Consider the following 25,359-nt stretch of genomic DNA (forward strand, 5'->3'; position numbering starts at 1 on the left):
AGAGAGAGAGAGAGAGAGAGAGAGAGAGAGAGAGAGAGAGAGAGAACAATTTAAGTTGAATAATTTCCCAAGACGCCCACTTCTATCTAGAAAAAGGCCAATGTCTACTGTCTTATTCAGGAGACTTTTGCTTACTGGCTCTGTGTCCTTAAGCAAATCTTGACCTTTATAGGTCATGCTTCTTATACTGCCTGATTCAGAGCCATGATCTGACTGCAGGGTCTGGAAGCACCACTTCCACACTTCTGCTTTATGGAATCAGTCTCTCACTTCCTTCAAAAACACAGCTCCGAGGAGCAGCTAGGTGGTACAGTGGACGGAGTAATGGCTTTGGAGTCAGGAGGACTGGAGTTCAAATCCAGCCTCAGACACTCACTAGCTATATGACTGTGGGCAAGTCACAATCCTGATTGTCCCCCTCCCCCCAAAAATACATCCCCCCACACGCATACCCCTCAGGTTTTATCTCATAAATGTGGTTTTTTCTGAATCTCCTTAGTTGTTACCCTTTCTCTTTTGAAATTACTTTGCATTTCTTTGCATATATACTGTATTTGTTTGCTTGTGAACATACTGTAGGTAGAACGTGAACTCCTAGAAGGCAGGGATTATTTTATTTCATCTTTCTATTTCTAGAGCTAACCACAGAGCCCTTCGCATAAATATATGCTTGACAAATATTTTCTTTTTGTTGTTCTTGTTGTTGTTGCTGAATTGAAGTACCTTGATCTTTGATTTAAAGGGTTGTCCAACAGGGACAGCGGTCACAGGGTTGTCCACTCAATTACATTTCTAGTGTTTCCCATTTTTACAGACGTGGAAAAGTCTTTCCCTGAGTATGAGTAGCTATACACCAGCACATGCCTATGCAATTCATTGTCTTATTCATTCTCATCTTTGTTTGCAGAAATAACATTTTGTAATATTCTGTCAAAATTGGGAAAAGATTATTTTGATTATTAGCTTCTGTTTAAAAAAGGAATCCTCCCTTGACAATCTCATTTTGAGTAATAAGGGGCTCAGGAACACTACAAAGAAGCTAATAGTAGGAGGCGTATCTTTAGAAATGATAATATTAGGGGTACGCAGTAAACCCAACCTCTCTCGGCAAGAAATATATATATATATATAGTTGGTAAGATCTGTAATTTCAGTAAAGGAAGTCTTTCAGTTTAATTACACATATATGAAAAAGAAGGAAAAAACCCTACAGTTACCCCCTCCCCCACTAAAAATACCGAGGGGTGTGTTTCCATAGCCTACCACCTCCCTTGAACAGTTCCAACTAACATTCATTATTATAAACAACAAGTCGAGAGTTCATAATGAGTATTTGTTTGTTTTTGCTAGTGTAGCATGTCATAAAAACATACAGGGCAGCTTCAAGTGCAGGTGTCCTACATCCAGTAACGATAATTTGGTCTAGCAAGGGAACAAAGATCTCAGAGTGACTTAAAAATAGAAATTAAAGCTAGGAACCTGAACCAATGCATTTGTATGTATGTGTATGCATGCATATATACGTGTGATTACACATACATGTGGATTGTAATTTCACTGGTATAGAGATCTCCCAAGTGAGGAAATGCCCTCTGCCAGTATAGGCCCAAAGAGCGTCTGGAGGTTAAGTGATTGTGCTGGTGTATGTATTAGATATAGATACAAACAAATATTCATACCTATTTAGATCTATGTTAATGGTTATATATGACTGCACATATACATATGTGAAGAGACATACATTTATTGGAAGCAGTTAGGTGGCTTAGTGGATAGAGTGCTGGGTCTGGAGTCAGGAAGACCTGAGTTCAAATCTGGCCTCAGACACTTAACTAGTTGTGTGACCCTGGGCAAGTCACTTAACCTCTGTTTGCCTTAATCCACTGGAGGAGGAAATGATAAATTATTCCAATATCTTTGCCAAGAAAATCCCATGGGCAGTACTATGTGTGTGTGTGCCATGGTTCACAAAATCAGGAAGAGTCTGACATGAATGAATGACTCAAAGACAAATAATATATTTATACATACACACATATATTGGCAGTGACATTATAGGATGAGGGAGCACCTAGAAACTGAGTATAGTTAGGAAGTCAAGAAAGTAGAGAAGAAAATTCATAAGGACTCAAACAAGGGCCTTAAATAAGGACCAGGAGAATGGTAAGAAAGGGATGGTTGCAAGAGAGATTGCAAAATTCATCAATTCGCCGTTTTCATTCATCAAGCATTTATTAAACATCTGTTATGTTAGATATTGTACTATGATATATATGTATATACATATATGTATATATATAATCACAGTCTCTGCATTAAGCGATTTGATTTAATTTTACTAGAAATGTATGAAAAAATTCTCCATGATCTCAGTTGAAAAGCCACATGAGATGCACTTTGAGCAAAATCAAATCTACTCATTCACATTGTCAGTTCTATCTCAGCTGAATGTAGTAAAGAAATCCACCAGAAATTCTATCAGCCTCATGAATACAATTGGCCTTTGAAACCCAGAAAACTGAAGAAAAGATAGCTGTTTGGTCTCTTTCCTTTCTTCTAACTTCACAAGGCAGCAGATCCAGAGCTCTGTTGTTCAAAGCTAGAGGACTGTGTGGCATCTCAGGAGAGATCACAACATTGTGTATTTCAGTCTGCAGTCCCTGTTTTACTTTTATAAATATAAATGCAAATTTAAAACATTTCTAATCACTGAACTCTGATCTTTTCAATGACAGAACATCTAGGAAGCCAAACTACATTTTAATAGTAAGCTTTGCAAAGGTAAAAGTCTGGTAGAAGATTTTACTTTCATGGATCATTCATAAGTGGAATGTTTTAAATGGAATTCAGCCTTCTTATTATATGATTATAGATAATCAATTCAAAATGTTGAGCGGCAGAGATTAAGGTTACAGAACATCAGACTTGGAAGGGACCTCTGAGTTCAACCCATACCTGCATGAGAATCCTCCTCAACAATATCCCCAATGAATGGTCATCTACAGGTTCTTTGAAGAAATCCAGTTGTGGGGTGAGGGGCAGGGACTGGGATGAGTACCTTCTTAGCCAACCCCATTCTGCTTTGGAAGGGTTCTGAGTGTTAGGGAGTTCTTTACACCAATCCTAAGCTTGTCTCTACAGTTCCCACCCATTGATTCTGTTTTTCTTCCCTCTGAACCAAGCTGAACAAGCTCTATGTGAACAACCTTCTATGTGATAAGTCTTCCAATACTTAAAGATGTAGAGCATCCTCTCTACTCCATTCCCAAGTCTACTCTAGGGGAAACTTAAGTGATTGTACTTTATACAGCAGGAATTCCTTTACATTCAGTACAACATCTAAGGTTATTGGAAATGTTATGATATTTTAAAGGTTTAAATGCTTTTCATTACTAAAGACTCTCATCGTGCAATATAAAGCCACAAATTCACAATATTCTGAATGCTAGATGAATTAAAATATACAGAAACAAAGGAAGGGAAGTTACCAATGATCACCCAATTGCTAAATCCAATGGCCTTTTCTTAGACCTCATTCTTCTTGATCTCTCTGCAGCCTTTGGCACTGCTGATCACCCTCTTATTCTTGATACACTCTTCTCTCTAGGTTTTAGGGATGTCATTCTCTCCTGGTTCTTTTCTTACCCATCTGAGCACTCCTCCTCTGTCTCCTTTGTTAGATCATCACCCAGGTCTTGCCCACTATCAGTGAGGGTCCCACAGGGCTCTGTGCTGGGCCCTAGTCTCTTTTTCCCCATACTACTTCACATGGTGATCTTATCCACTCCTGTGGATTTAATTACTATCTCCACACTGGTGATTCTCAAACCAATTTATTCAGTCTTAATGTCTCTGCTGATCTTCAAGTTTCATATGTCCAATTGGACATCTTCAACTGGATGTCTAGTAGACATCTTAAACTCAACATATCCAAAACTAAACCTATTATCTCCCCCCCCACACACACACCAAATCCTCCCTCTCTCCAAATTTCTTTATTACTATGGAGGGCAATATCATTCTCCAGTAACCCAGCCTCACAATCTAGGTGTCATGCTCAGCTCTTCACTATTTCTCAACCCCCACCCCCATATCCAATCTGTTGCCAAGACCAGTTGATTTCATCTGTGCAACATATTTCATATATATATATATATATATATATATCCCCTTCTCTTTGATTCTGCCACCACCCTGGTACAGGACTTCATTATCTCATGCCTGGACTATTACAACCTCTTGCTAGTGGGTATGCATGCCATAAATCTCTCCTCACTCCAATTCACCCTACATCCAGCTACCAAAGTGATTTTTCTAAAGTGCTGGTCCAATCAGGTCACCCTTCCTGCCCTCCCTCAACAAACTCCAATGGCTTACTATCACCATTAAGATCAAATACAAAATCCTTTGTTTGACACTCAAAGCCTTTCATAATCCCATACCCTCTCCTTTCCATTCTTTTTACAATTTTTATATCCCCCAAGCAATGTTAAAACCAGTGATACTGGAGTCCTCGACATTCCACAAACAAGACACTACATCTCTTGGCTTCAGTCATTTTCTCTGGTTATATTCCAGCCTGTAACTCTTTCCCTCTTCATTTCTGCCCACTTGATAACCTGCCTTCCTTCAAGTACCAACTAAAATCCTACCTTCTACAAAAAGCCTTCTCTATTTTCCCTTAATTCTAGCACCTTCCCTCTGCTAATTATTTCCTACTTAATCTTGCATAGAGTTTCTATATATCTGTTTGCTTATTGGGCTCCCAGAGGCCAGGGACCATCTTTTGCTTTTCTTTGTATCCTCAGCATTTAGCATTATGCTTGGTACATGTCAGGCTCTTAGTAAGTGTGTGTTGTTTGACTGAATGACTGACTGAATGAGTGATTAATTTTTCCGTAGAAAGAATACTGGTTAGAGTAAGGCCGGAGAGTAGGACGCTGACAATGATTTTCTTTGTTCCTTCTGTTCCTCAGTCTACTTCAGGATGTAAAACGGGGATAATAATGATGGTAATATTGACAACTGCAATGATGAAGATACCTTCTGATACTCCCTTCAAAAGAATAATATGAAGCTTACTTTTCTCTAAAAAAGAGAAAAAATAAAATGGAAATAAAGTGAGGTCATGGAGGGAAATTTTAAATAGAATGAGGCCCTTCACTGGTTTCCATGACTATCTTTATATAAATCAGTTTTTGCCTCATCCTACATGTTAATATGCAATGATTATGTGTATGTGGAAGTAATTTGAGTTCTAGAGGAGAAATACTACAAATTCAGTGTTTATTTACTGCCAGATTAATTTTCTAAGAGCATAGCTCTGATCATGGCCTTCTTCTCACCCCTGCCTATAAATGGTTCTCAATTATCTTAATTAATTAATTAAGATGATGAATGTAAGATCGAATTGGAAAGATAGGTAGGTCACAGAATATGAAAAAAGGAACATCCAGCTTTGGTTTAAAGACCTCCCCCTAGGAAGGGAGAAGCCTCTCTCAAGGTAGCTCAATGCATATTTTACCAGCTCTAATTAGTAGAAAGTTTTCCTTCTACTGAGCCAAAATCTACCTCTCAGCAACTTCCACTGACTGTTCCTGGTTCTGCCATCCAGGGCCAAGCAGAATAAATCTAGTCCCTCATGGACCTGACAGCCTGCCAAATACCCGAGGACAGTTCTTTTGGCCCTCCCCCTCCCCACTCCCAAGTCTTCTCCAGGCCAAGCCAGTGAGTTACTTTGACAGATCCTTTTTGGAGTCTCTATCCCTTTTTTTCCCCTAAATTCACTATCCACAATTCTACCTTCTTTAATCATGTGTGGTAGGGTCTGGGGGACTGGTATTTCAACTAGCATTCTGTTTATTTACCTCCAATAAACGACCTGGGGCAGATGTTATGATGCCAAGAAGGAACGACTGCTCTTTTGCAAAAAAAAAAAAAAAAAGTTGGGTGGAGAGGATGAAAATAACTCTTTCCAAATAGATGCAGCTTGTGTTGTCCTTCAGCAGCTATGTACTATACCTGTCCATTGTCACTGGTGCAGTGATGAATTATACCTCTTTGGCATCCACACCAAGCCTCATTTGTTACTTTCTTTGGGTTCTATGCATTACATTAAAAAGACAAATGCCAGGATAGATTTGAACCTTTTAAAACAAAACCAAACTAAAACAAAACTCCTACTACAAGAAGAAAATTCAGCAACAGAAGAAACAGACAATTCAATAAACGCTCAGGTGCGAGGCTAGGTGAACAAAGTTCACAGCCTGCGATTTGGGTTCAAATAGCTTACTTAGAGGTCTGCCTCCTACCAAGGAAAGGCTCAAAAGATAGAAGGGATGGACATGGCCACAGGAGGTTTGTTTTGTTTTGTTTTCTCATCACAAGAGGGAGTTCATTCTGGAGGGAGGTGGAAAATGATTGATATCAAGACAAAAAGCATTAATAAAATATATATTTTATGTACTTTGTAGCAGTGTATGAAATAGCCCCAACAACAAGAGGGAAGGTTTATTTAAAATTTTGCCAATTAGTCAAACCTGTCTACAGGTTAAAAAGGCAATGTACAATAATTCAAGATAATGGAGATATACAAAGTGGGAAGATCATTAGTATAGACTAGCTATATAATCTCTATACAAAGTCATTTTCTCCACCTCTATTTCAGTTTCTCCACCTCCTAAAATCCGAAGAATTTGGAGTAGATGCCACATCAGGTCTCTTTCTTTCGAAGAATATTTTAACCATCCAGAAGGGTGAGACAAATGACATAAAAATACACTTTCCCACTCCTAAGCACTATCACTATCATAAAACAAAATGAAGGTTGAAAATGGCCTGGATAATTAATTAACCATCTTTTCTCACCCTTACCTTTGCAACAGTTTCATGAAGGTTGAAGAAAGGATCCAATTCTTCAATTTCTGCAGCCAGTACAGGAAAAAGGGCCTCGGAGAGAAAGCTTGGACCCTGTGACAAATCAGACGAGAAGCCTTTAAGACTCTTCATTGATTTTGTTCTTCAAGTATATATTGGATTTCCTTTAAAGTTTCAAAAGAACTCTAATGTATTTTAAGACTTTTCTGCTGATTTTAGAACTTCATTTTACTGATCTAATTAACCCATTAAAATTTTTTTCAAAAGAAAGAAAGATCCCTTCTGTAGAATTCTTGACACTAATACTGTAACTTGTTGGCCAAGAAGTAGGTTTGACACACTTTTTTCTTGGCCAGAGACAATCATCCTTGACAGTTTTCCTTTCTCTAAGCAAAGATGTGGATGCAGTGTCTGTTACCTTTGGTACAAAGGCAATAACCAAGCTCTCATGTGTCTCTTAAATATATAATGTATTAGGTTTTAAACCAAGAATGGTACAATAGGTCTGGTATAAAAATGGTGGCTGGCTACAAAACACCCAGGTAGAGGAAAAAATTAAATTAAATTCTGGATATTGTCGAAGTAAACTTGATACAAGAAGTAAAAAGAAACTTTGGTGGATTTTATTTTTATGCTAGGTCAGCAAATGAGTTGATATGTTGCTGCCCAAAGGAACCACACCACAGCAGACCATCCATGAATATTAAGTTGGAAAAAATGGATTAGTGAGAGAACAAATAAACTATTTTATGCTTAATGAGATGGACCAAGAATCAAAGTATCCCTATGGACTGAAGAAGAAAAAAGTTACAAAAAAAGAAGATAACTCAAAAGCTGTAGATTGCAGCTCTCAGCAACCCAGGGAATTATTATTATTGAACAGTAATCAACAATGACTGCTTTTTTAAGGAACCATTTTTCCCAGTAGAGATCACATACCATTAGAGTTAGAAAAAAATAGAGATCTTATCTAATCCCCTTACTTTATAGATGATAAGATGGGTAGAGAGATTAATTGATATGTCCAAGGTCACTCACAGCTAGTTCCAGGAAGAGCCAAGACTTGCCAGTCTGCTTTAGTAAATAGATCAGCCTCATTTTTTCAAGTGGTAGCATCCATTTTAATGCAACAATTAACTGAATTAAATGCTTTTAAAATTTTGTTCTCAGAAAAATTTAAAAAAAAATTAAACTAAAAGAGCATATCATATAATCCTTACTCTACTCCCAGCCAGCTATTTAACCTTTTGTGAGTGGCCTCCTCATCTCTACGCTGGACACTATAACACCTGCCCTATTTCTTGCCACTAGAAGGCTAGAGGAGTGAATCTATGTGAAAATGATTTATTAGCTCAAGGACCTATAGAATAGAAGTCAGTAGAATGAAAAGACCTTAGAGGCAGGGACTGTCTTTATTTTTTTTTTCTTCTATATGTCTAGCACCAAACACAATGCCTGCTCAATTGTACCTAATCATTGCTTCTTAAATTGAATTAAATAAAGTAATTGTCATCATTATTCTTAACCATCAACAATAGGAACATGGACCTCTAGATTTAAAAAAAAAGGACCTTTGAAGAGGTCTGACAAAGAAACTGAGGCTCAGAGAGCCTAACCGGAGTTTCCACAGCAAAATGACAGATCTAGGATGTGATGTATATCACAGTGGATAGAAAACAGGCCTCAAAGCCAGGAAGACTTGGGTTCAAATCCCACATCTGACACATACTGTCTGAGTGACTGTAGAAAACCACTAATCCTCTCAGTGTTCTAGGTATCTCTCTAAAACTACTGGTTCTACCAATTCACTAGTTTCATCACTCATAAGACCTATCCCAGTCTAGTAACAAAGTCAATGCTATGTATATATATTTATATGTGTATGCATCTATAGCTGTCTATATCTATGTATCCATGTATAGATATCTATATCTAGATATCCATATATATGTATATGTATCTATATCTGTATCTACATCTATATATCTTCCCCTACAGTTTGCTTAAATTCCTTTCAAATTTACTTAAATTTTCAAAATGCAAAAATCAAAACCAGTTCCAATCCTCAAGGGCTTGCTGAATGCAATGGAAGGGTTATTTCCTCACCTTTGGCCATCATCCTACTGGGAATATGCTGTTTGCAGTATCACATTCTCTTCTTTTGCAAAGCTCTACATTTCTGACTCTTTCATTTACTTGCTTATCTACGTCATTTTGGTGCTATTAACTTTGATCATTCTGTTATTGGTGTCCTGTGAGAGCACAGCATTGATGAGGCAGCTTAGTACTCTAGTCCTGGTCTATGCCAGGAAAGACCTTGGTCCAAGTCCACCTCCAATACTTACTAGGGGTATAATCTTAACCCATCAATCAATCAACAGCATTTTAAAAATAAATAACTCTATCAATGTGCATTGTTATTAAATCAACAACGTAAATAGAGAAAAAGGATAAGAAAACAATCGTAATGGAATGGAATGGAATCTTCCAATGACTAAGCTTCACCTCAAAAAGGAAATATAAGAAGGCACCTCCCCACTTCTGCAAGGGGGAGGGAGCCTGTGGGAATGGAATTCCAGCAGATTTTTTTGATTTATTGGTTACTTTTATGGAATTCTTATTTTTTTTCATAAGGAATAGATCCCTTAGAGGGATGGAGTAAGGGTACCCTGAGGGATGTAAATGACATAAAAATAATAAGTAACAATAAAATTTTACTTTATGAAAAAATCAATAGGCATCCATTTTTTAAAATATGATGGTTAATTCCATTCTTTTCCATGATCACATCCATTCTATAATTCAATTTCCTCAAAAGCAGGTAAGGAAACCAAAGCTTATATTTTTCTTAAGGTCATGTAGCTACTCTGCCTAGCTCATTAGTCTGTTATAAAGAAAATCTCTTATAAACCTAAAATGTACTTCACAGATATGAATGACCATTGTTATTTTTCATCTCCAAGGTCACACTTTGGGCTGCTGGTCCACCTGGGACTCAACCCTAGGTTTCCTGATTTCCTATTAGCTCTTTTCCTTACACCTGGCAAGTTAAGAGGTAGACTAGTTGACTGAGTTATACTCTCAACAGCTGCTTTGTGCCTCCTAGTAGATGCCCTACTCATGGGCCAGAAATTAACTGCTGATTCTCACTTTGTTGATTTTCTGTGGAAGTCTGGGTGTGATGGATGTTGGAAGGAGAAGCACGTCCACACACTAGGCCTTGACTGAGACTCTTTAGCAATCATCTTTGATGAAGAGATACAGGTGGTGTTTCCAAGGAGGAGTTCTGTGCCCTCCTGTTCTCTGCCCTTCTTTCCATCTCCACGTATGCTTCTTTTATAAACACCTTTCTTTGGAATCTACTGAAATGTAAACACATGTAGGTTGCTCCCTGGTTGTTTCCCATTTTAATGATGGTATTTACCTATCTCAGCGGTTTGCACCTGTTTTCTTGAGTGGATGAATGCACACTGAGCCTGGGGTTCTGCATAATCTGTCATGGGAGTTGAAGGATAGAGAGGCACCAAATTTCCTGAAGTTGTTTCTCTCCATTAATTAGAAATCAGAACAAAGACTTGTAGACTGTTAGATTATCATCTTGTAAATACCCTCTTTATAAGCAAATAAATCGAGGTCCATAGAGATCAAATGCCATCTTAGATCTATCACTGGAAAGCTCCATATAGTTCAGTGAGTCAACCTTTCATTTTCCAGGTAATGAAACTAAGTCTCAGAAAGACTAGTTACGTGTCATGACAGTTGCTATGTGTCAGAGGCAGGATTTGAACCCAGGTGGCTAGGGTAGCAGAAATGCCCATACAGGCTACCTGATTATGAAATTGTGATGATGATGATGGTGATAATGATTGTGGTGGTGGTGGTGGTGATAACAATAACGTTGACATTGAGTAATTTACTGTTTTCAAGAGAGAAAGCATGGTGTAGTGGCTAGAGATCTGGTTTCAGAGTCAGGAAGACCTGACATGTCATCTCTGTGATCCAAGGCAAGTCACTTAACCTCTCAGTGATCTAGGCAATTCTCTAAGCGTATAAGTAGTAGAGCAGTTAGGGCAGCTTGGTGGCACAGTGGATAGAGTGCCAGGCCTATAGTCCAAAAAGACCTAAATTCAAATCTGATCTCAGACTCTCACTAGTTGTGTAACCTTGGGCAAGTCACTTATCCTTGTTCACCTCAGTTTCCTCCTCTGTAAAATGAGCTGGAGAAGAAAATGGCAAACCACAACCAATATCATTGCCAAGAAAACCTCAAATGGGGTCACAAAGATTCGGACACAACTGAAATGACTCAATAACATTAACAAAGCAGAGAACTTGATGATTTTCATTGGTGAATTCAGTTTCCTAGCTGGGAATTCCCTATGTCAGTGAAATCACAGGTTTGGTCCCACCCACTCTATTCCCTGACCTGACCCCTCCCCAACCCCCTCCCCCAAAAAAAGTTTCTCTAAAGTACAATGGAGAATACACTTCTACTAAAACTTCAGGTAATCATTTCTACAGTCACAATACACTTCAAGAATGATTTCATAGTCTCCATTTATTTGTGTTTACTTAGATAGTTTATTTGCCAAACCTATCATCTCATTTTGGCAGGAGCAAGGCTGCTAATTCCCAGTCTGAGATTGTGGCCATAAGGCCATTAACCAGGGATAAACAAATCATTGGGAGGGGGATGTGGAGGAAAGGCAATTTTGGGCCCCTTTTAAGGAAGAAAAAAAAACCCCTAAAACAAACCATGTATGTTTCACCATCATACTAGATTTTCAAAATCAAAGTCATTTTTTTTGTTCATGAAAGTCTGTTTAGCTCCAATCCTGGAGTTTAAACTTTCTTACCCATTCCATTAAGTTTACCACTGCAACGGCTGTTTGGCTTTGCTCTATCACAGACAATTCCTTCCCAACAGCGAGTGTAGCAAAACCCTACCTCCTGAATGCTTTAAAAGCTGTAGTCAGAAACTCTCAGCTAAGACAAAAGCCCTCTGTGCTCACTCACTCTCACCCCTCCTTACTTCATCTGGAGAAGAGAATTCCCATCCATCCTCAAATTCCATATTTGGAATGGAAATGACCAAAGTTAGGGGTGATAGTAATAGCACAGTCCTTGTGGGATGGAGCAAGTTAATTATGATCATGACCTTGAAAATAACCATCCCCCCCCACTTACAACCAGAGTGAGGCCAACTGGAGGCCAGGTGTTAGTAGAAAAGTAGGCCTGTGCGTAAAGGAAAGAAAAGGAATGCTTTGAGCGTATTATTTTCCCAATACTGTCATTTTTTTTTTTTTGCATTTCATTTTTTAGAGCCCAGAAAAGACACATGATATTCTCTTTGTTGAATAGATTCAAGGCAGTGCTAGTGCTCATATTGATTCAGAATCCTGATTTTAGAGCTGGCAGGGACCTTGGAAACAACTACTTTGAGTTTTTCACTTTCAAGGAAAGCAAGTCTCAGGGAAGGGATTGGAATTGTCTGAAGTCACCTGACTGGTTAGGGGGCAGAGGTCTTCTGATTCCCAGTTTACCATTCTTCTCATTAGACTACATTGTCCCTGTTCTTTCTTAATAGAATGTAAATTCTTTGACAGCAGGGACTATTTCATTGTAGTCTTTGCCTAACAAAGGGTCTGATTCCAAGTAGGTGCTTAATATATGCCTGTTGGTTGATTGATTCAGCAGCAGCAGCAGCATAGTTAGCATCTATATCACCCTTTTTAAGGCTTGCAAAGTATTTTACATGTCCTAAATAATCTTGATCCTCACAATAAACCTGCAAGGTAGCTATTTTTATTATCCTTAATAGCCAGCTGAGGAACTGAGGCAGAGAGAGATTTCATGACTTGCCAAGGGTCACAAAGTTAGTATTTGAACTTGGGTCTTCCTCTCTCCAAGTCCACTCTACCACCTAGACATCCATTAAATTCCTCAAATTTCTCCTAAAATAGATTCTTTCTTGAAAGGGAGCATGATAGCAAGGAAAGGACATCAAATCTGCAGATAAGACCCAGATTTAAACTCCAGCTCTGCTGTTTACAAGCTGTGTGACTTTGGACAAGTCACTTAACATCACTGAGCCTCACTTTCCTCACCTGTAAAATGGAAATAATAATAACAGTACCCAACTCACAAGCTTATTGAGGGTATCGAGTGAGATGATGCATGTAAAGGGCCTTTTGTAAACTGTAAAATACTCTAAAAAAGGCAGCTCTGAAATAATTATGGTGTTACAGAGTGCTGGACTTGTAGTCAAGTATGAGCTCTACTTCTTCGGTTTACTTTCTATATGACTCCACACAAGTCAATTAAACCTGTCTGAGTCTATTGTGTAGGTGGTACTATAATCATTCTTACCTCCCAGTAGAGTTGTGAGGATCAAAGGAGATAATATATGGAAAGTCTTTCACAAATACCACCTATGATGGCAGCTTTATTTTTATCATTAACCCTAATTTCATTTATAGATCTTATAGACAATGGAATAAGTTGTTGAATTAGAGGCACATCAGCCCATAGTTCCTACTGTTTTCTCCTCAATTCTCTTGGGTCTCCAGTGGTTGAAAGGTTAGGTGGGGTCTGGGGAAGGGGAGTGCCATTATGGGTAAATACCATCTTTCATGCAGATATAGAATTCTGCCTTATAACTTATTACTGGTAATGACTACGTGTGTTAATTCAAACAAACTGTTAATTCCAAAAGGGATGATTGAAAAACTTCATTGAAATCTTCCAAGTTTCCATAAATAAACTTGTTTTGTTCCATAAAATAACCCATTTTGCCTACACTACTGATTTGGGTTAAACCTTTGGAATGTTAGTGGCCCAGCAACCCTTTGTGATGCTTGGGGGAAGCTGAAAGCACTCCAAGATCCTGCCTAAGATTTAAGGAGGCCTTTTCCCATGCCTAGTGTCTTCCATTAATTCAACAATGAATGAAGAGAGAAATATACCAGAGATTTTGAAAAGTTTACAAAACACATTATTAGCATAGGAAACTTAAGAACAGTAGATTTGGATGCAGGACCTGGATTTGAACTCCAACTCTGACAATTGTGTGACTTTTGGCAAGTCATCTATTTAATATGGATCTCAGTTTCCTCATTTCTAAAATGAGTAGCCAAGACAAGATATGGACCCTTCCAGCTCTAAACCTAGGATATACTTCCTAAAAGGTATAAAGCAGCAAAATGTTCCTGATAAACCATAGATCCTGATAGGAAACATTAAAAAGTGGCACATTAGAAAGAACATTGACTTTAGAATTGAAGGTTCTGGATTTGAATCCTCTCTCTGCTTTATTATCATTATTAACATTATTGAGCTGATGATAATAATGAAAGCTAGCATTTATATAGCACTTGGTAAAGTTTAAGGTTTACAAAGTGCTTTACAAATATTACCTTATTTGGTCTTTTCAACATTCCTTGAAGCTAAGTACTTTTATCATCCACATTTTGGAGATAAAGAAACTATGTAACCTTGGAAAAATACTTCACCTGTTTCTGCCTCAGTTTCCTCATCTGCAAAATGAGGATCAAGAAATACAGAGCTGAAGGGGCCTTTAAGGTGATACAGTCCCATCGCCTCACTTTATATAGAGTCAGCTAGGTGGAACGGTGAATAGAGCACAGTAATGGGGTGCTTGGGTGCTTGTATTTGGACCTTACTTCCAGTATCATATTTCTCCCAAGCCTCAAAGCACTATCCCTGACAGTTTCCCTCCAGCCCAAGGACCCTATGTCATGAATGGGCCCAGTGCAGCAAACTATCTCCCCCTTTTACAAGAACATTCTGATCTCTGTAGAATTTCCCTTGTATGAACAAGACTATCTTGTATCAACAGAACTATCAAGTACTGATGCCCACAGTTACCATATACAATCCAGAGGTCAAGTTATAGATGTCAACTCCTGAAACTATCTTGTTACAGACACAACAGACCAAAATATACCTTTTCGGAGCCCTCTCTCCCCCCTCCCCTCCACCAGGTTTCCAGCAGTGAATGACATAATTGTGTTATCACCTAATTAGCATACTTGCCACATAATCCGCTACTTTTCCTATATAAGCTTTAGCAACATTCCTGTTTGGTTGCAAGTTCTCTAAGGAGCTCTGCCCACCATGGTAGAATTCCTTAAGGACCTCTGCCCACTATATAGCATAACAATAAATCTTTGCCACTTTGACTTAAAGAATGATTAAGTCTATGAATTAATTCCAGACAACCCTGTCCTATGCTCTGATCTTTGAGGGGTCTAAATCTCTCAGACAGCAACATTTATGGTGGTAACAGTGGGATCTGGGAATCAGGAAGCCCAGAGTTCAAATTTTGTCTCAGATACTCCCTAGCTGAATGACCCTATAAGTCACTTAAGTACTATGTGTCTTGGTTAAAAATAGGGATAATAACAGTATCTACTTCACCTTGTAGAGAGGATCAAATGAATTAACATGTCAAATATTTTACAAACCTTAAAGCACTATATAAATGCTAGTTATTATTATTATTATTAATGAAGAAACTGAGGCAGAGAGCGGTCAGTTGCCTTGCCCAAGGTCACAAAGGAAATAAAAAAAAATAAAGTAAGGATTTAAACTTAAAGTCTTTTATTTCTAGATATTATAAGGATTTGTGACAAAGTACTTAGTAAAGGATCAGGCTCAGACAAGCCCTTAACCCTCAGATCTAGAAGGGGAAACAACCCTAGAGATGATCTAGTTTAATCAAATTAGATGATCATGAGCAGACTTATGGCTTCTCCTTGGAAAACATTGAGAAAAAGGTTCAACCCTAGATGTTTGATATGTTAATAAATCCCAAGGCCAGGAATCACATATATGAAGATTTAAAACCTTTTGTCCTCCTAACTTTCTCTTTAGTCCCTTGTCTCTGATGCCTAAGATGTGATTCTTATCTCTTGTCATAGGCCCAGAACTACCCAACACCATAACAAGGTAACTTGGGACTACTGACAAGTCAGCAGTGGGATGAAGCATGATTTATTGGTTTTTCCCATTCTTTGGGGAAAATTAACATAAAAGAAATTCTCTCCAAAATGAGCAGCCATCCAAAATATGGAGCCTTTGGTAAAATAGGGTCCTCATGGGAAGGCTTTGAGTAAGTTTAGCAACTGCATTTCTCCTATTTCAGCATGTTTTTGCCCCCAGAAAAGCTTTCTGAAGAACATCATAGCAATGACCTACAGTCAATGCTTTTCTCGAGGCTGCATTTAATCAACTGTGAAAGCAATGAAGGATCCAGGAGTGAGGGCAGGAGAGTCTAAACAGCAGGTCAAGAAAGGAACAAATGCCTCATTCAGTTCCTGGTGGGGATGTTGGAGGCTTTCAGTGGCCTCTTAACTAGGAGTACAATGGAGATTCCCTTCAAAGCCTTCACCTAGTAGCCACATGCTGCCTTTAAAAACACCGGAGAAAACAAATCCTAGAATATTAGCCAGTTGCAAAATTGTGGTTCATTTTATTGATATCTTGGTCCTATCTCAAAGGCACAGCCTATGACAGAGGTTGTATAGTAGGCCATAGAACACAAAACTGGAACCTCTAATCACTTAACTTTCTTCTCCAAATTGCTCCTGGCAACTTCTTCCCATGTGCAAAAACAAAACAAAACAAAAAACAACATGTAACAATACACAAATGACTTCACATTTACAGGATCAGGGTTCCATGACCAAAAGAGCATTTTCCCCCCTCATCCCTAGTGACAATAAGATCAATCAATTTCACTAGACCACTGTTTACATCATCTCTCAGAAGAATGTAAACTACTTGCAGACAATCTCATTTAAAACCAATTCACGGGCAAGTCAAGACATCACCTCCCTGATGTCTTCAAAATTGAAGGGTGAACAATAACAACAACAGCTTGAAGACAGGGGCAATTTTAATTTTGCCTGTGTATGCCCAATGCCTAACAGAATGTGTGGTACATGACAGATACTTAATAAAGATTTGTTAAACTGAATTAAATTATATGCCACAGAATGTTGCTTCATTCATCCCTAGCACCTAGGACAGTGCCTGGCATGTAGTTGTTGTTGTTCAGTTATGCCCAACTATCCATGCACCATACCGTCCATGAGATTTTCTTGGCAAAGATGCTGGAATGGTTTACCATTTCCTTCTCCTTCTTTATTAATGAGGAAACTAAGGAAAACAGGGTTAAGTGACTTGCCAAGGGTCACATAGCTAGTAAGTGTCTGAGGCCAGATGTGAACTCAGGTGTTCTAACTCCAGACCTGGTTCTTTATCCACTGATCCACCTAGTCACCTTGGCATATAGTAGGGGCTTAATAAATGATTGTTGATTTACTGAGAGGCATGGAGAAGGATTCCTGGAAAAAAACTAAATATCAGACATTGTTTTCCTTCAGACATTGTTTGAATTCAGACCAATTTTTTTATTCATTCTTTTTTTATAGTGATTTACCAAGTCATATCCATACAGTATTTCACCAAGCAAAAACATTATCAAATGAATAAAAGCATATTAAAACAAAGAATCATCATAGTGTACCCCCTTGCCCACCTCATGATCTTGGAATTTAAATCACAGATTTAGAGCAGGAGGGGACTTCAGAAGTCACTGAGTTTTATAGATAATTTTACAGAGAGGTAAAGATTAAGGTTATACAACTAGTAAGTGGCAGAGACAGAATTCAAACCCAGGTCCTTTGACTCTATATCTGGTACACTTTCTACTATGCCACACTTGAACTGGTTTTATTTTTACTCTGTTTTGTTCTGTAGAGTTATTTCCATAGATAGAACTAAGTTTGACTTCAAAGAACTCTCCAAGTAGCTGAAGAATGAATATGTTTCTTCATGTATTGATTTGAACAAATGAATATAGGGGTCAAACACATCTTCATTTGGATTCCAATTACATCCTTCCTTTATTTTCACTCCCAAATCACCAGTTATCTCAATTGTCCTTTGGAACCCTGGAATGACCAGGAAATGATAAAGACATTGATGTTTTATTTTTCAAACAAAGGTTCACTTCTGATTAAACTTCGATTGAGCATTAAACTTTCGATCTTAAAACAAATTGCCTCCTTTTTCTTTTTAATTGGGACCCAACTTCTTTCATCCCTTAAGTCTCCAGGTAGTAATCAATTGATTTATGAATCAACTGAAGAAGTGTTCAAATTGCAAAAGGAAAAAAAATACTTTCTATTTTCAAAACTGAAGATTAGAGCTGTTTCTGATGCACTTTCTACTTTTAAATATATTACATATTTGTCAAGATTTTTATTTCAAGTCTTCAGTGCCTTATCCATGGGCATAAACCAGCAATAATACAATATGCATTCTTAAAAAAGACAGACTTTTGGTTTGAGGGGGAAATTTGGGGTAATTACAGAAGGTTAAGAGATTTCCTGAAGTTCATCTAGTTCATTCTTTTCCCTCTTTTTACTTCTGTGCCCAACTTTTTGCCCATTTTCACTGTTGGCTCAAGATATACATATTAATAGGCAAACTCTACAGGTTATCCCTATGACTTCCTATAATAGTCCTTCCAGACAATAGTCATTCTTCTTCCAAATGGTACTTCTTGTATGGATGGTTAGACCAAACAAAACTTGTTCTGCCTTTTTAAAATTTTCATTGTCTTGATGAGTGCCTTACATCTGGATTTTAATGTCAAAATCACATCATGCTGTCTTGTCACTAAACAATCCCAATGAAGTCAATGGCTCTTAAATATACTACTGGACCTGTTGGATGTGATTCTCAAAACTTACTACCCACAGGTCCGTGTAGAACTTCTAAGGCAAAATCAGCTTCTGCCCTTACAGTAATGAAGGTCAAGTTGTACCTGTGGGTATATTGGTACCTTTTACCAATGCCCAACACTTAAATGATTACTTTAGTAACAAAGAGGATGGGGCTCTGCTTCCCATGTCTCTGCTCTTGGGTGGTCTCTGGATTCTGGATAGCCTCACTATCTGAAAAAAGCTGCTGATGTCAGAGAATATTATTGAATGTAAATCTGATCAGAGAAGACCACACAAAGCACCTTTTGAATCCAAAGGAACTGACCAGAAGGGCTGCAGCTGAATAAGGTCTGACATGCTCTAGTTTACAAGGCAGCTGAGGCCTTCTAACTTCAAAGCAATTACAGCCACTGATCTTTCCTAACTCTTTTGTCTACAGGCTTCAGACGTGCATCCTAGATCAGCTCTTTGGTTCCAGTCCCTGACACACCCCTACACATTCCTGGGGAATCTACTTCAAGACCTTTGCACTAAAGATAATATCATTTTCTCCTTTTGGTTGAAGTGATCAAATAAACCTTACCTTCAAATGCTTAAACTTCCATAACTCAAACTAGTAGGCTTAGGCTCCTCAGATCAGTCCAATGCTTAGTTGACTGACCCAACTATTCTAGTAAGATATTGACCCTTCCTCTAGTTTCAACCACATCCTGGGTCCAATACAATTGAGTTGCACTCAATTCTTGGGTCTTTATACAGAACAGCAATTAAACAAGATGACAGAGAACATTATACACACACACACACACACAGAGATGACAGAGAATGTTACATATAAACACATGTAATATATATGTAATGTATAATATGCAATATAATATAATCACATGATATATGTAACGTGTTCATATACAGTATATCTATGCATATACATGCATATATAAGTGTGTATATATGTATATGGTCTGTCCTAAGGTCATCATACCTTCAGTCTCTTCTGCTCAATATTATTTCTGTTTTTATTAACTCTTTGACATATATCTCTGAATTCTAATTGTCTTGAATTACTATACCTAAGCTCAGAGTTGGGAGAAACTTGAATTCAAATCTCACATTTGATACTTAGTAGCTGTGTGTCTTTGTGTAAGACAGTGAACCTCTCCAAATCTCTTAAGGTTTCCTCGTGTCTAAACTGAGGATACAATATTCATAGTCCCTGGCTCCAGAGTGGTGGTGAGGCTCAAATAAGAGTCTATATATCAAGTGCTATATAAATGTCAGTTATCATTATATTCAGATTCAGTCCATCCCTTCTACAATCAGTCAATCAATTGATAAGTATTTCTTAAACACTTACGTATCATGAATTGTGCTGAGTGCTAGGGTTTTCACCACAAAGACTAACACCATCCCTACTCCTAGCCAAATTGAGTTTCTTGTTCTTTTTCACACAAGCTGTTCCATCACTCATTTCCAAGTCTTTGTACTGACCACACCCCACATTTGGTATGTACTGCCTCCTCAAATGGCCTCTTTAAGGACATCTTCTTCCTTCAAGACTCAGATCAGGTACACCTTTCTACATGAAACCTTTCCTGATCCCACCCTTAGCTACTACTGAACTCCCCAGGCTATCTTGTATTTAATATAGGTTGTCTCTCTTTATTAGACTGTAAATTCCTTGAGGGCAGGCTATTTTTCTTTTGACTTTGTATCTCAGTTTTAGCACACTGCCTGGGGCATAGGCTGTGTTGAATAATGCTTACTTTATCATCTATGAAATGAGTACTAAGAAAACATAATTCTCCCTGGTACAGATGCTAGCATTACAGAATGAACTTCTCGAAGGAGACAAGTATTCTAAGAAGTGCTAAGGAGATAATCAAAAGGAAGCTGGGGGTGCAGTGGGGGTGAAGGATAAAAAAGGCATTTTTCCTCTTCTCTGGCAATAATGTCTTCTATCACTATCCAGAGTTGCAAATAAAATCCAGTTAGAGTAAACACCAATGTAAATCTCTTTCTGTGAGCCATGGTAATCTGCAGTAACAGGCTTTTGATGTTCCAGGTACAAAAAAAGAAATGTCACCAATATCTAACCCAGTATAGTAAGAAACTTTAGTTATTACAGAACTCTTCTTTAATAATCACAGCATTAACCTACATTTCCATGGAACTTGAAGATTTACAACACATTTTCTTTACAACCCTCTGAGGGAAGTAATGGCAGGTATTATCCCCATTGTACAGTTGGGGAAACATCCAGAAGGAGATTAAATCACTGACTCACCCACAGTCACACAGCTAGTAAATATCAGGGCTGGGGGGTTATTGTAATAGATTCTGTATTGTCTGCAGATAAATCCTCACTTCCTGATTCACAAAGAAAGGAGGAGAGAAAGCAATGTGTCAATGCCTACAGTAATGTAAATGACAACACACACACACACAAAAGAAGTTGAAGTATGATGAATTACAATGAGCACAGCCTGGAAAACTGATGAGGAAAAAAGCTTTCTTCTTTCCTGTACAAAGATCGGGACCATAGACATGGAATGGGCTAGAGAGCCTGAGCTGCTGTTTCAGGTGACTGTTCAAATACTTGGGGGTTCTAAGCCTTATTCTTTCTTAAAAAAAAAAAAGAAAAGTTTCAATGGGTGGGTTTAACAGGAGATGGGACTTTGAGTATGGAGAACAGCAGTTAGCTGGGACACGGAGCTCATGAAGTAGAGTAATGTACAATAAGTCTGGAGAGGCAATCTAGGGCCAGAGTTTGAAGGGCCTTATTTGCCAAATAAAATAGCTTATTATTTTATTCTAGAGTCAGTAGAAAGGTATGGAAACTTTTTGAGCAGAGGAGTGACACAGATAGACTGGTATTTTAGCAGTATCTATTTCCCATTTGTTTGGAAGATGAACTTCAGACGGAATAAAATGGAGGCAAGGAAGTGAATTAGGAGGCTACCACAATATTTCAGGTAAGAGGGAATAAGAACCTAGTGTGGCGGTTGTGTGAATGGAGAGAAGACGATGGTGGTGAGAGATATACGAAGGTAGAATCACGATTGACTGGACATTCTCTCCTTTCTCTATTTCCTTAAGTCTGACAACTTCTCAGTCTCTTTTGGTGGTTCAGCAGTTATATCATGCCCCTTCAATATGGGTGTTCCATAAAGTTTTACCCTTGTCCTTCTTCCTCCTCTACACTCCTGATACCTCATTGGCTCCCATGAGTTTAACAACTATTTCTATGCATATGGCTCTTAGACCTATATAATTAGCCACGTTCTCTTCCCGGACTTTCAGTTCTCCATCGTCTCTTGGGCATTTCAAACTGGATGTCTTGGAGAAATCTCAAACTCAACCTACGCAGAACTGAAGTCATTACTTTTCCTCCTTAAATCTTCTCCTATCCCCAAATTTCTATGACTGTCAAAGGCCCCATACCACCATGCTTCCAGTTTCCCAGGCTTGTAATCTTGGTATTATCTTCTACTTCTCACTTTCCCTCACCCCATATATCCAATTACTTGCTGAATCTTATGTTCCTACCTTCATAACATCTATTCCATGAGTCTCCCTCTCTCAACAGGAGAGCTCAGGCTCTTATCACCTCTCACTTGGATTATGACAATAGTCTAATAATTGAGCTCCCTGCCTCAAGTCTGTCCCCATTTCAGTCCATCCAACACATTGCTGTCAAAGTGATTTTCCTTAAACACAGATCTTGTCATATGACCTCTCTATTCCCTGTGACACTTGTTTGCATTCCAAGAGTTTCCTCCATGGATGAAATCACAGGTTTGAGCTATTAAAAAAAGAAAAAAAGCACTATATGCCAGCTAGCATTATTGTCATCCTAGCCAATGGTCTAGAAGTAGAATATTTTCCATCAAAAGGAAGATTGGACCAACAAGGGTGAATGATATTGTAGTCCATTATCACCATGGTAACCCATGGTATAAATAAAAACAAATAATCCCTCTTAGTTCTCTGTAGCCCCTTTGCATGGTGATAGTAGCAGAAAAGAGAGCAGAAGGTACAAAGAATCCTCTGGAGAAAATGTGTGTCAGCAGAGAAGGGGATTGAGTTTGCCCCAGCTTTATGGCCCTCAGTCCTTGTTATAATAATGCTAAAGGATTGTCTCATCTGCATTCAAGGAGGCTGCCAAAGCCTGTTTTAGCATGAAGGAACAAGATACATTGGGAAGGGAGGTAAAAAGGAAAACAAAACAAAAACCCTTCTTTTGTCTGTACTGCAGGCAGAGGGTGTGCATGCAAGAGGATATGTGTGTACTGTATCTGTCTCACACACACACACACACACACACACACACACACACACACTGTCTCTCTAATGGATTTACCCCCTTCAATTTATTTTAAATCAAGCCCTGGCCACATGACTCATTTTGCAGATGGATTGATTAGTTGTAATAAATTATACATTCTGAAATAAACACAAATGCAGATGCTCAAATTCATATTTTCAGTGGACCAGATATAACTGATTTAGGATAAAAGAGTGAACAATTTTTGTTTTTGAAGAAAGGTAATCAGCTGTGGAAAATATTTAGTTCAGTAACTGTCTTTCTCCTGAACCACATGAAAAAGCAATACATTTATGTCCAGGTAATCTGGTTTTGTTTACAAAAAAAAAATAGGATATTGACAATACTTCTTAGTTCTAGAAAACCAAGCTAATCTGTAGGAAACTAGAATTGGCAGTGAGTAGACTGGGCTAGAAATCAGGGGTCAGGATTTTAGCCATTTAATGTTTCTGGGGTTCAGTTTCCTTCTTCGATAAATGAGGAGATAAAGATATTGTTTAGTCGTTCAGTCATGACTGACTTTTTGTGACATCATGGACCAGAGCACGCTGGATCCTTCTATTCTCCACTATTTCCCAAAGTCTGTCCAAGCACTTGTTCATTGCTTCCATGACAAGAGGTTGGGATAGATTCTATCCAAGGTCCTATCCTGATTTCCAATTCCACATTTATATGACATGTCATTAATCCTTATAACACTCACCTGTATTAAACTATGTGTCCTACAAAATCAGAATATATCAGAGTTGGAAGGGACATCAACAGATGTCTAACTCAACCTCTTGAAAAGGAATCTTCATTATGAAATGCCTGGGTTGCAGACCAGAAAAAATGGTGTAGGGGAAAGTGGTAGAATCCAGTTCTCTCCCATCAGTATTCCAACAAGGATCAAGCAAGTTCACAAAATGTAGTGGTGATTTGGAACTCTGAGAAGAAACCACAGTGGGTTCTGTTTCCAGTCCAGGTCAGCAAGGAGAGACAAGCAGGGGCCTATAAGCACTGAGGAAGTAGTTCAACCAAGGAGGTCTATGAAGAGCCTCTAGTAGGACAGGGCTGGGGCCTGTAACTACGTGCGGGGTAGGGAGCATGGAACAGGGGGTGAGCCTGATGCTATTTTGCTGTGATTCCAGCCTGAGATCTTAGTCTTCTATCCAGGACAGGGGCTGGAGACTGTGGCTGGATATTAGGGCAACAATTACATACCACCTTTAAGCCTACAACTCTATTGCTTAAACCTTGAAGCAAGATTGCAGGGCTAGAACCCACAACAGAATCATCAGGGAATTATTGAGGGAATGAGGGATGAGTCTGCAGAGCCTTCTAGCTAAGAGAGGCTGGGGCCATTAGCTGTCTACTGGAACTCTGCTGAAGGGTACGCCTACTGTTTTGACACAGAGCTTCAAATTGGGTGTGGTTTGATCAGACTGAGGTCTAAATGAGACAGTTTTGACAGTATGCAGCTTGCTGTCATGAGTTGTTGGAATAATATAGTACCCAATACCCAAAGAAAGCAGCAATAGACCCTACATGATATAGATCAGGACCAAGCAAGGCCTCAGCATTCACTCCAGAAAAACACATACTCTGGTTTGAAATATTAAATGGCTAAAATCCTGACCCCTGATTTCTAGCCCAGTCTACTTGTTATGGATTCTAGTTTCCTACAGATTAGTTTGGTTTGCTGGAAGTATAAAGTACTGTTGACATTCCATCTTTTGTGAACAAAACTGGATTACCTGGACATAAATGTATTGCTTTTTCATGTGATTTGGGAGAAAGATAGTGATTGAGCTAAATATTTTCCACAGCTGATTACATTTCTTCAAAAACGAAAATTGTTCATTCTTTTATCCTAAATCAGTTATATCTGGCCCACTGAAAATATGAATTTGAGTATCTGCATTTTCGTTTATTTCAGAATGCATAATTTATTACAACTAATCAAGTCCTAATTCAGTGAGAGAAATAATAATTAATAACCAATGATTTGGTGAGATCCAGAGTTCCCCCCTTCTTCTAGAGTCCTCATTTTAAAGTTCAGTCACTTGAAGGACATTATTGATAATGAGATTAAATTAACTCTTTTCAGTCTTCGTCAGATCCCATCCACCCAACCTTCTACTCAGGTTTGGGTGGGAATAAATTCTTTGAATAGATTGACCAAGGCTAGGAGTGATCTGGATATTGGATAGTCTCTGTCCAAGAGTGACATGATTTCAGTCACTGTGGCCCCTCACTGGAGTGAGCTCACTTCTCTTTTTGAAGCTCACCTTTCATTAATTGTTAACCAATCAGAATTGATTGTCATCCTCAGGAATACCCCTCCTCCTTCTTCTTTTTTTTTTTGCAGTCAAGAGTGCCTTTGATCTCTTTTTATTAAAATGCTGGTATTATTAATAA

At 38.4% G+C, this 25,359-nt stretch overlaps 1 protein-coding gene across 3 annotated transcripts in view; it reads right to left on the reverse strand.

The window, feature by feature from the left end:
• The window catches only part of NAALADL2 (N-acetylated alpha-linked acidic dipeptidase like 2), a 1,445,704-nt gene that overhangs the window by 174,888 nt on the left and 1,245,457 nt on the right, over positions 1 to 25,359 (reverse strand). For all 3 annotated transcript variants that reach the window (XM_027875745.1, XM_027875744.1, XM_027875746.1), the window contains one exon: positions 6,874 to 6,969. In XM_027875745.1, coding sequence (XP_027731546.1) covers positions 6,874 to 6,969 — 96 coding nt within the window. The remainder of the gene's footprint in view (positions 1 to 6,873; positions 6,970 to 25,359) is intronic.

This window comes from Vombatus ursinus, unplaced genomic scaffold (assembly GCF_900497805.2).
Source record: "Vombatus ursinus unplaced genomic scaffold, bare-nosed wombat genome assembly UNPS02014810.1, whole genome shotgun sequence".
Lineage (NCBI taxonomy): Eukaryota > Metazoa > Chordata > Mammalia > Diprotodontia > Vombatidae > Vombatus > Vombatus ursinus.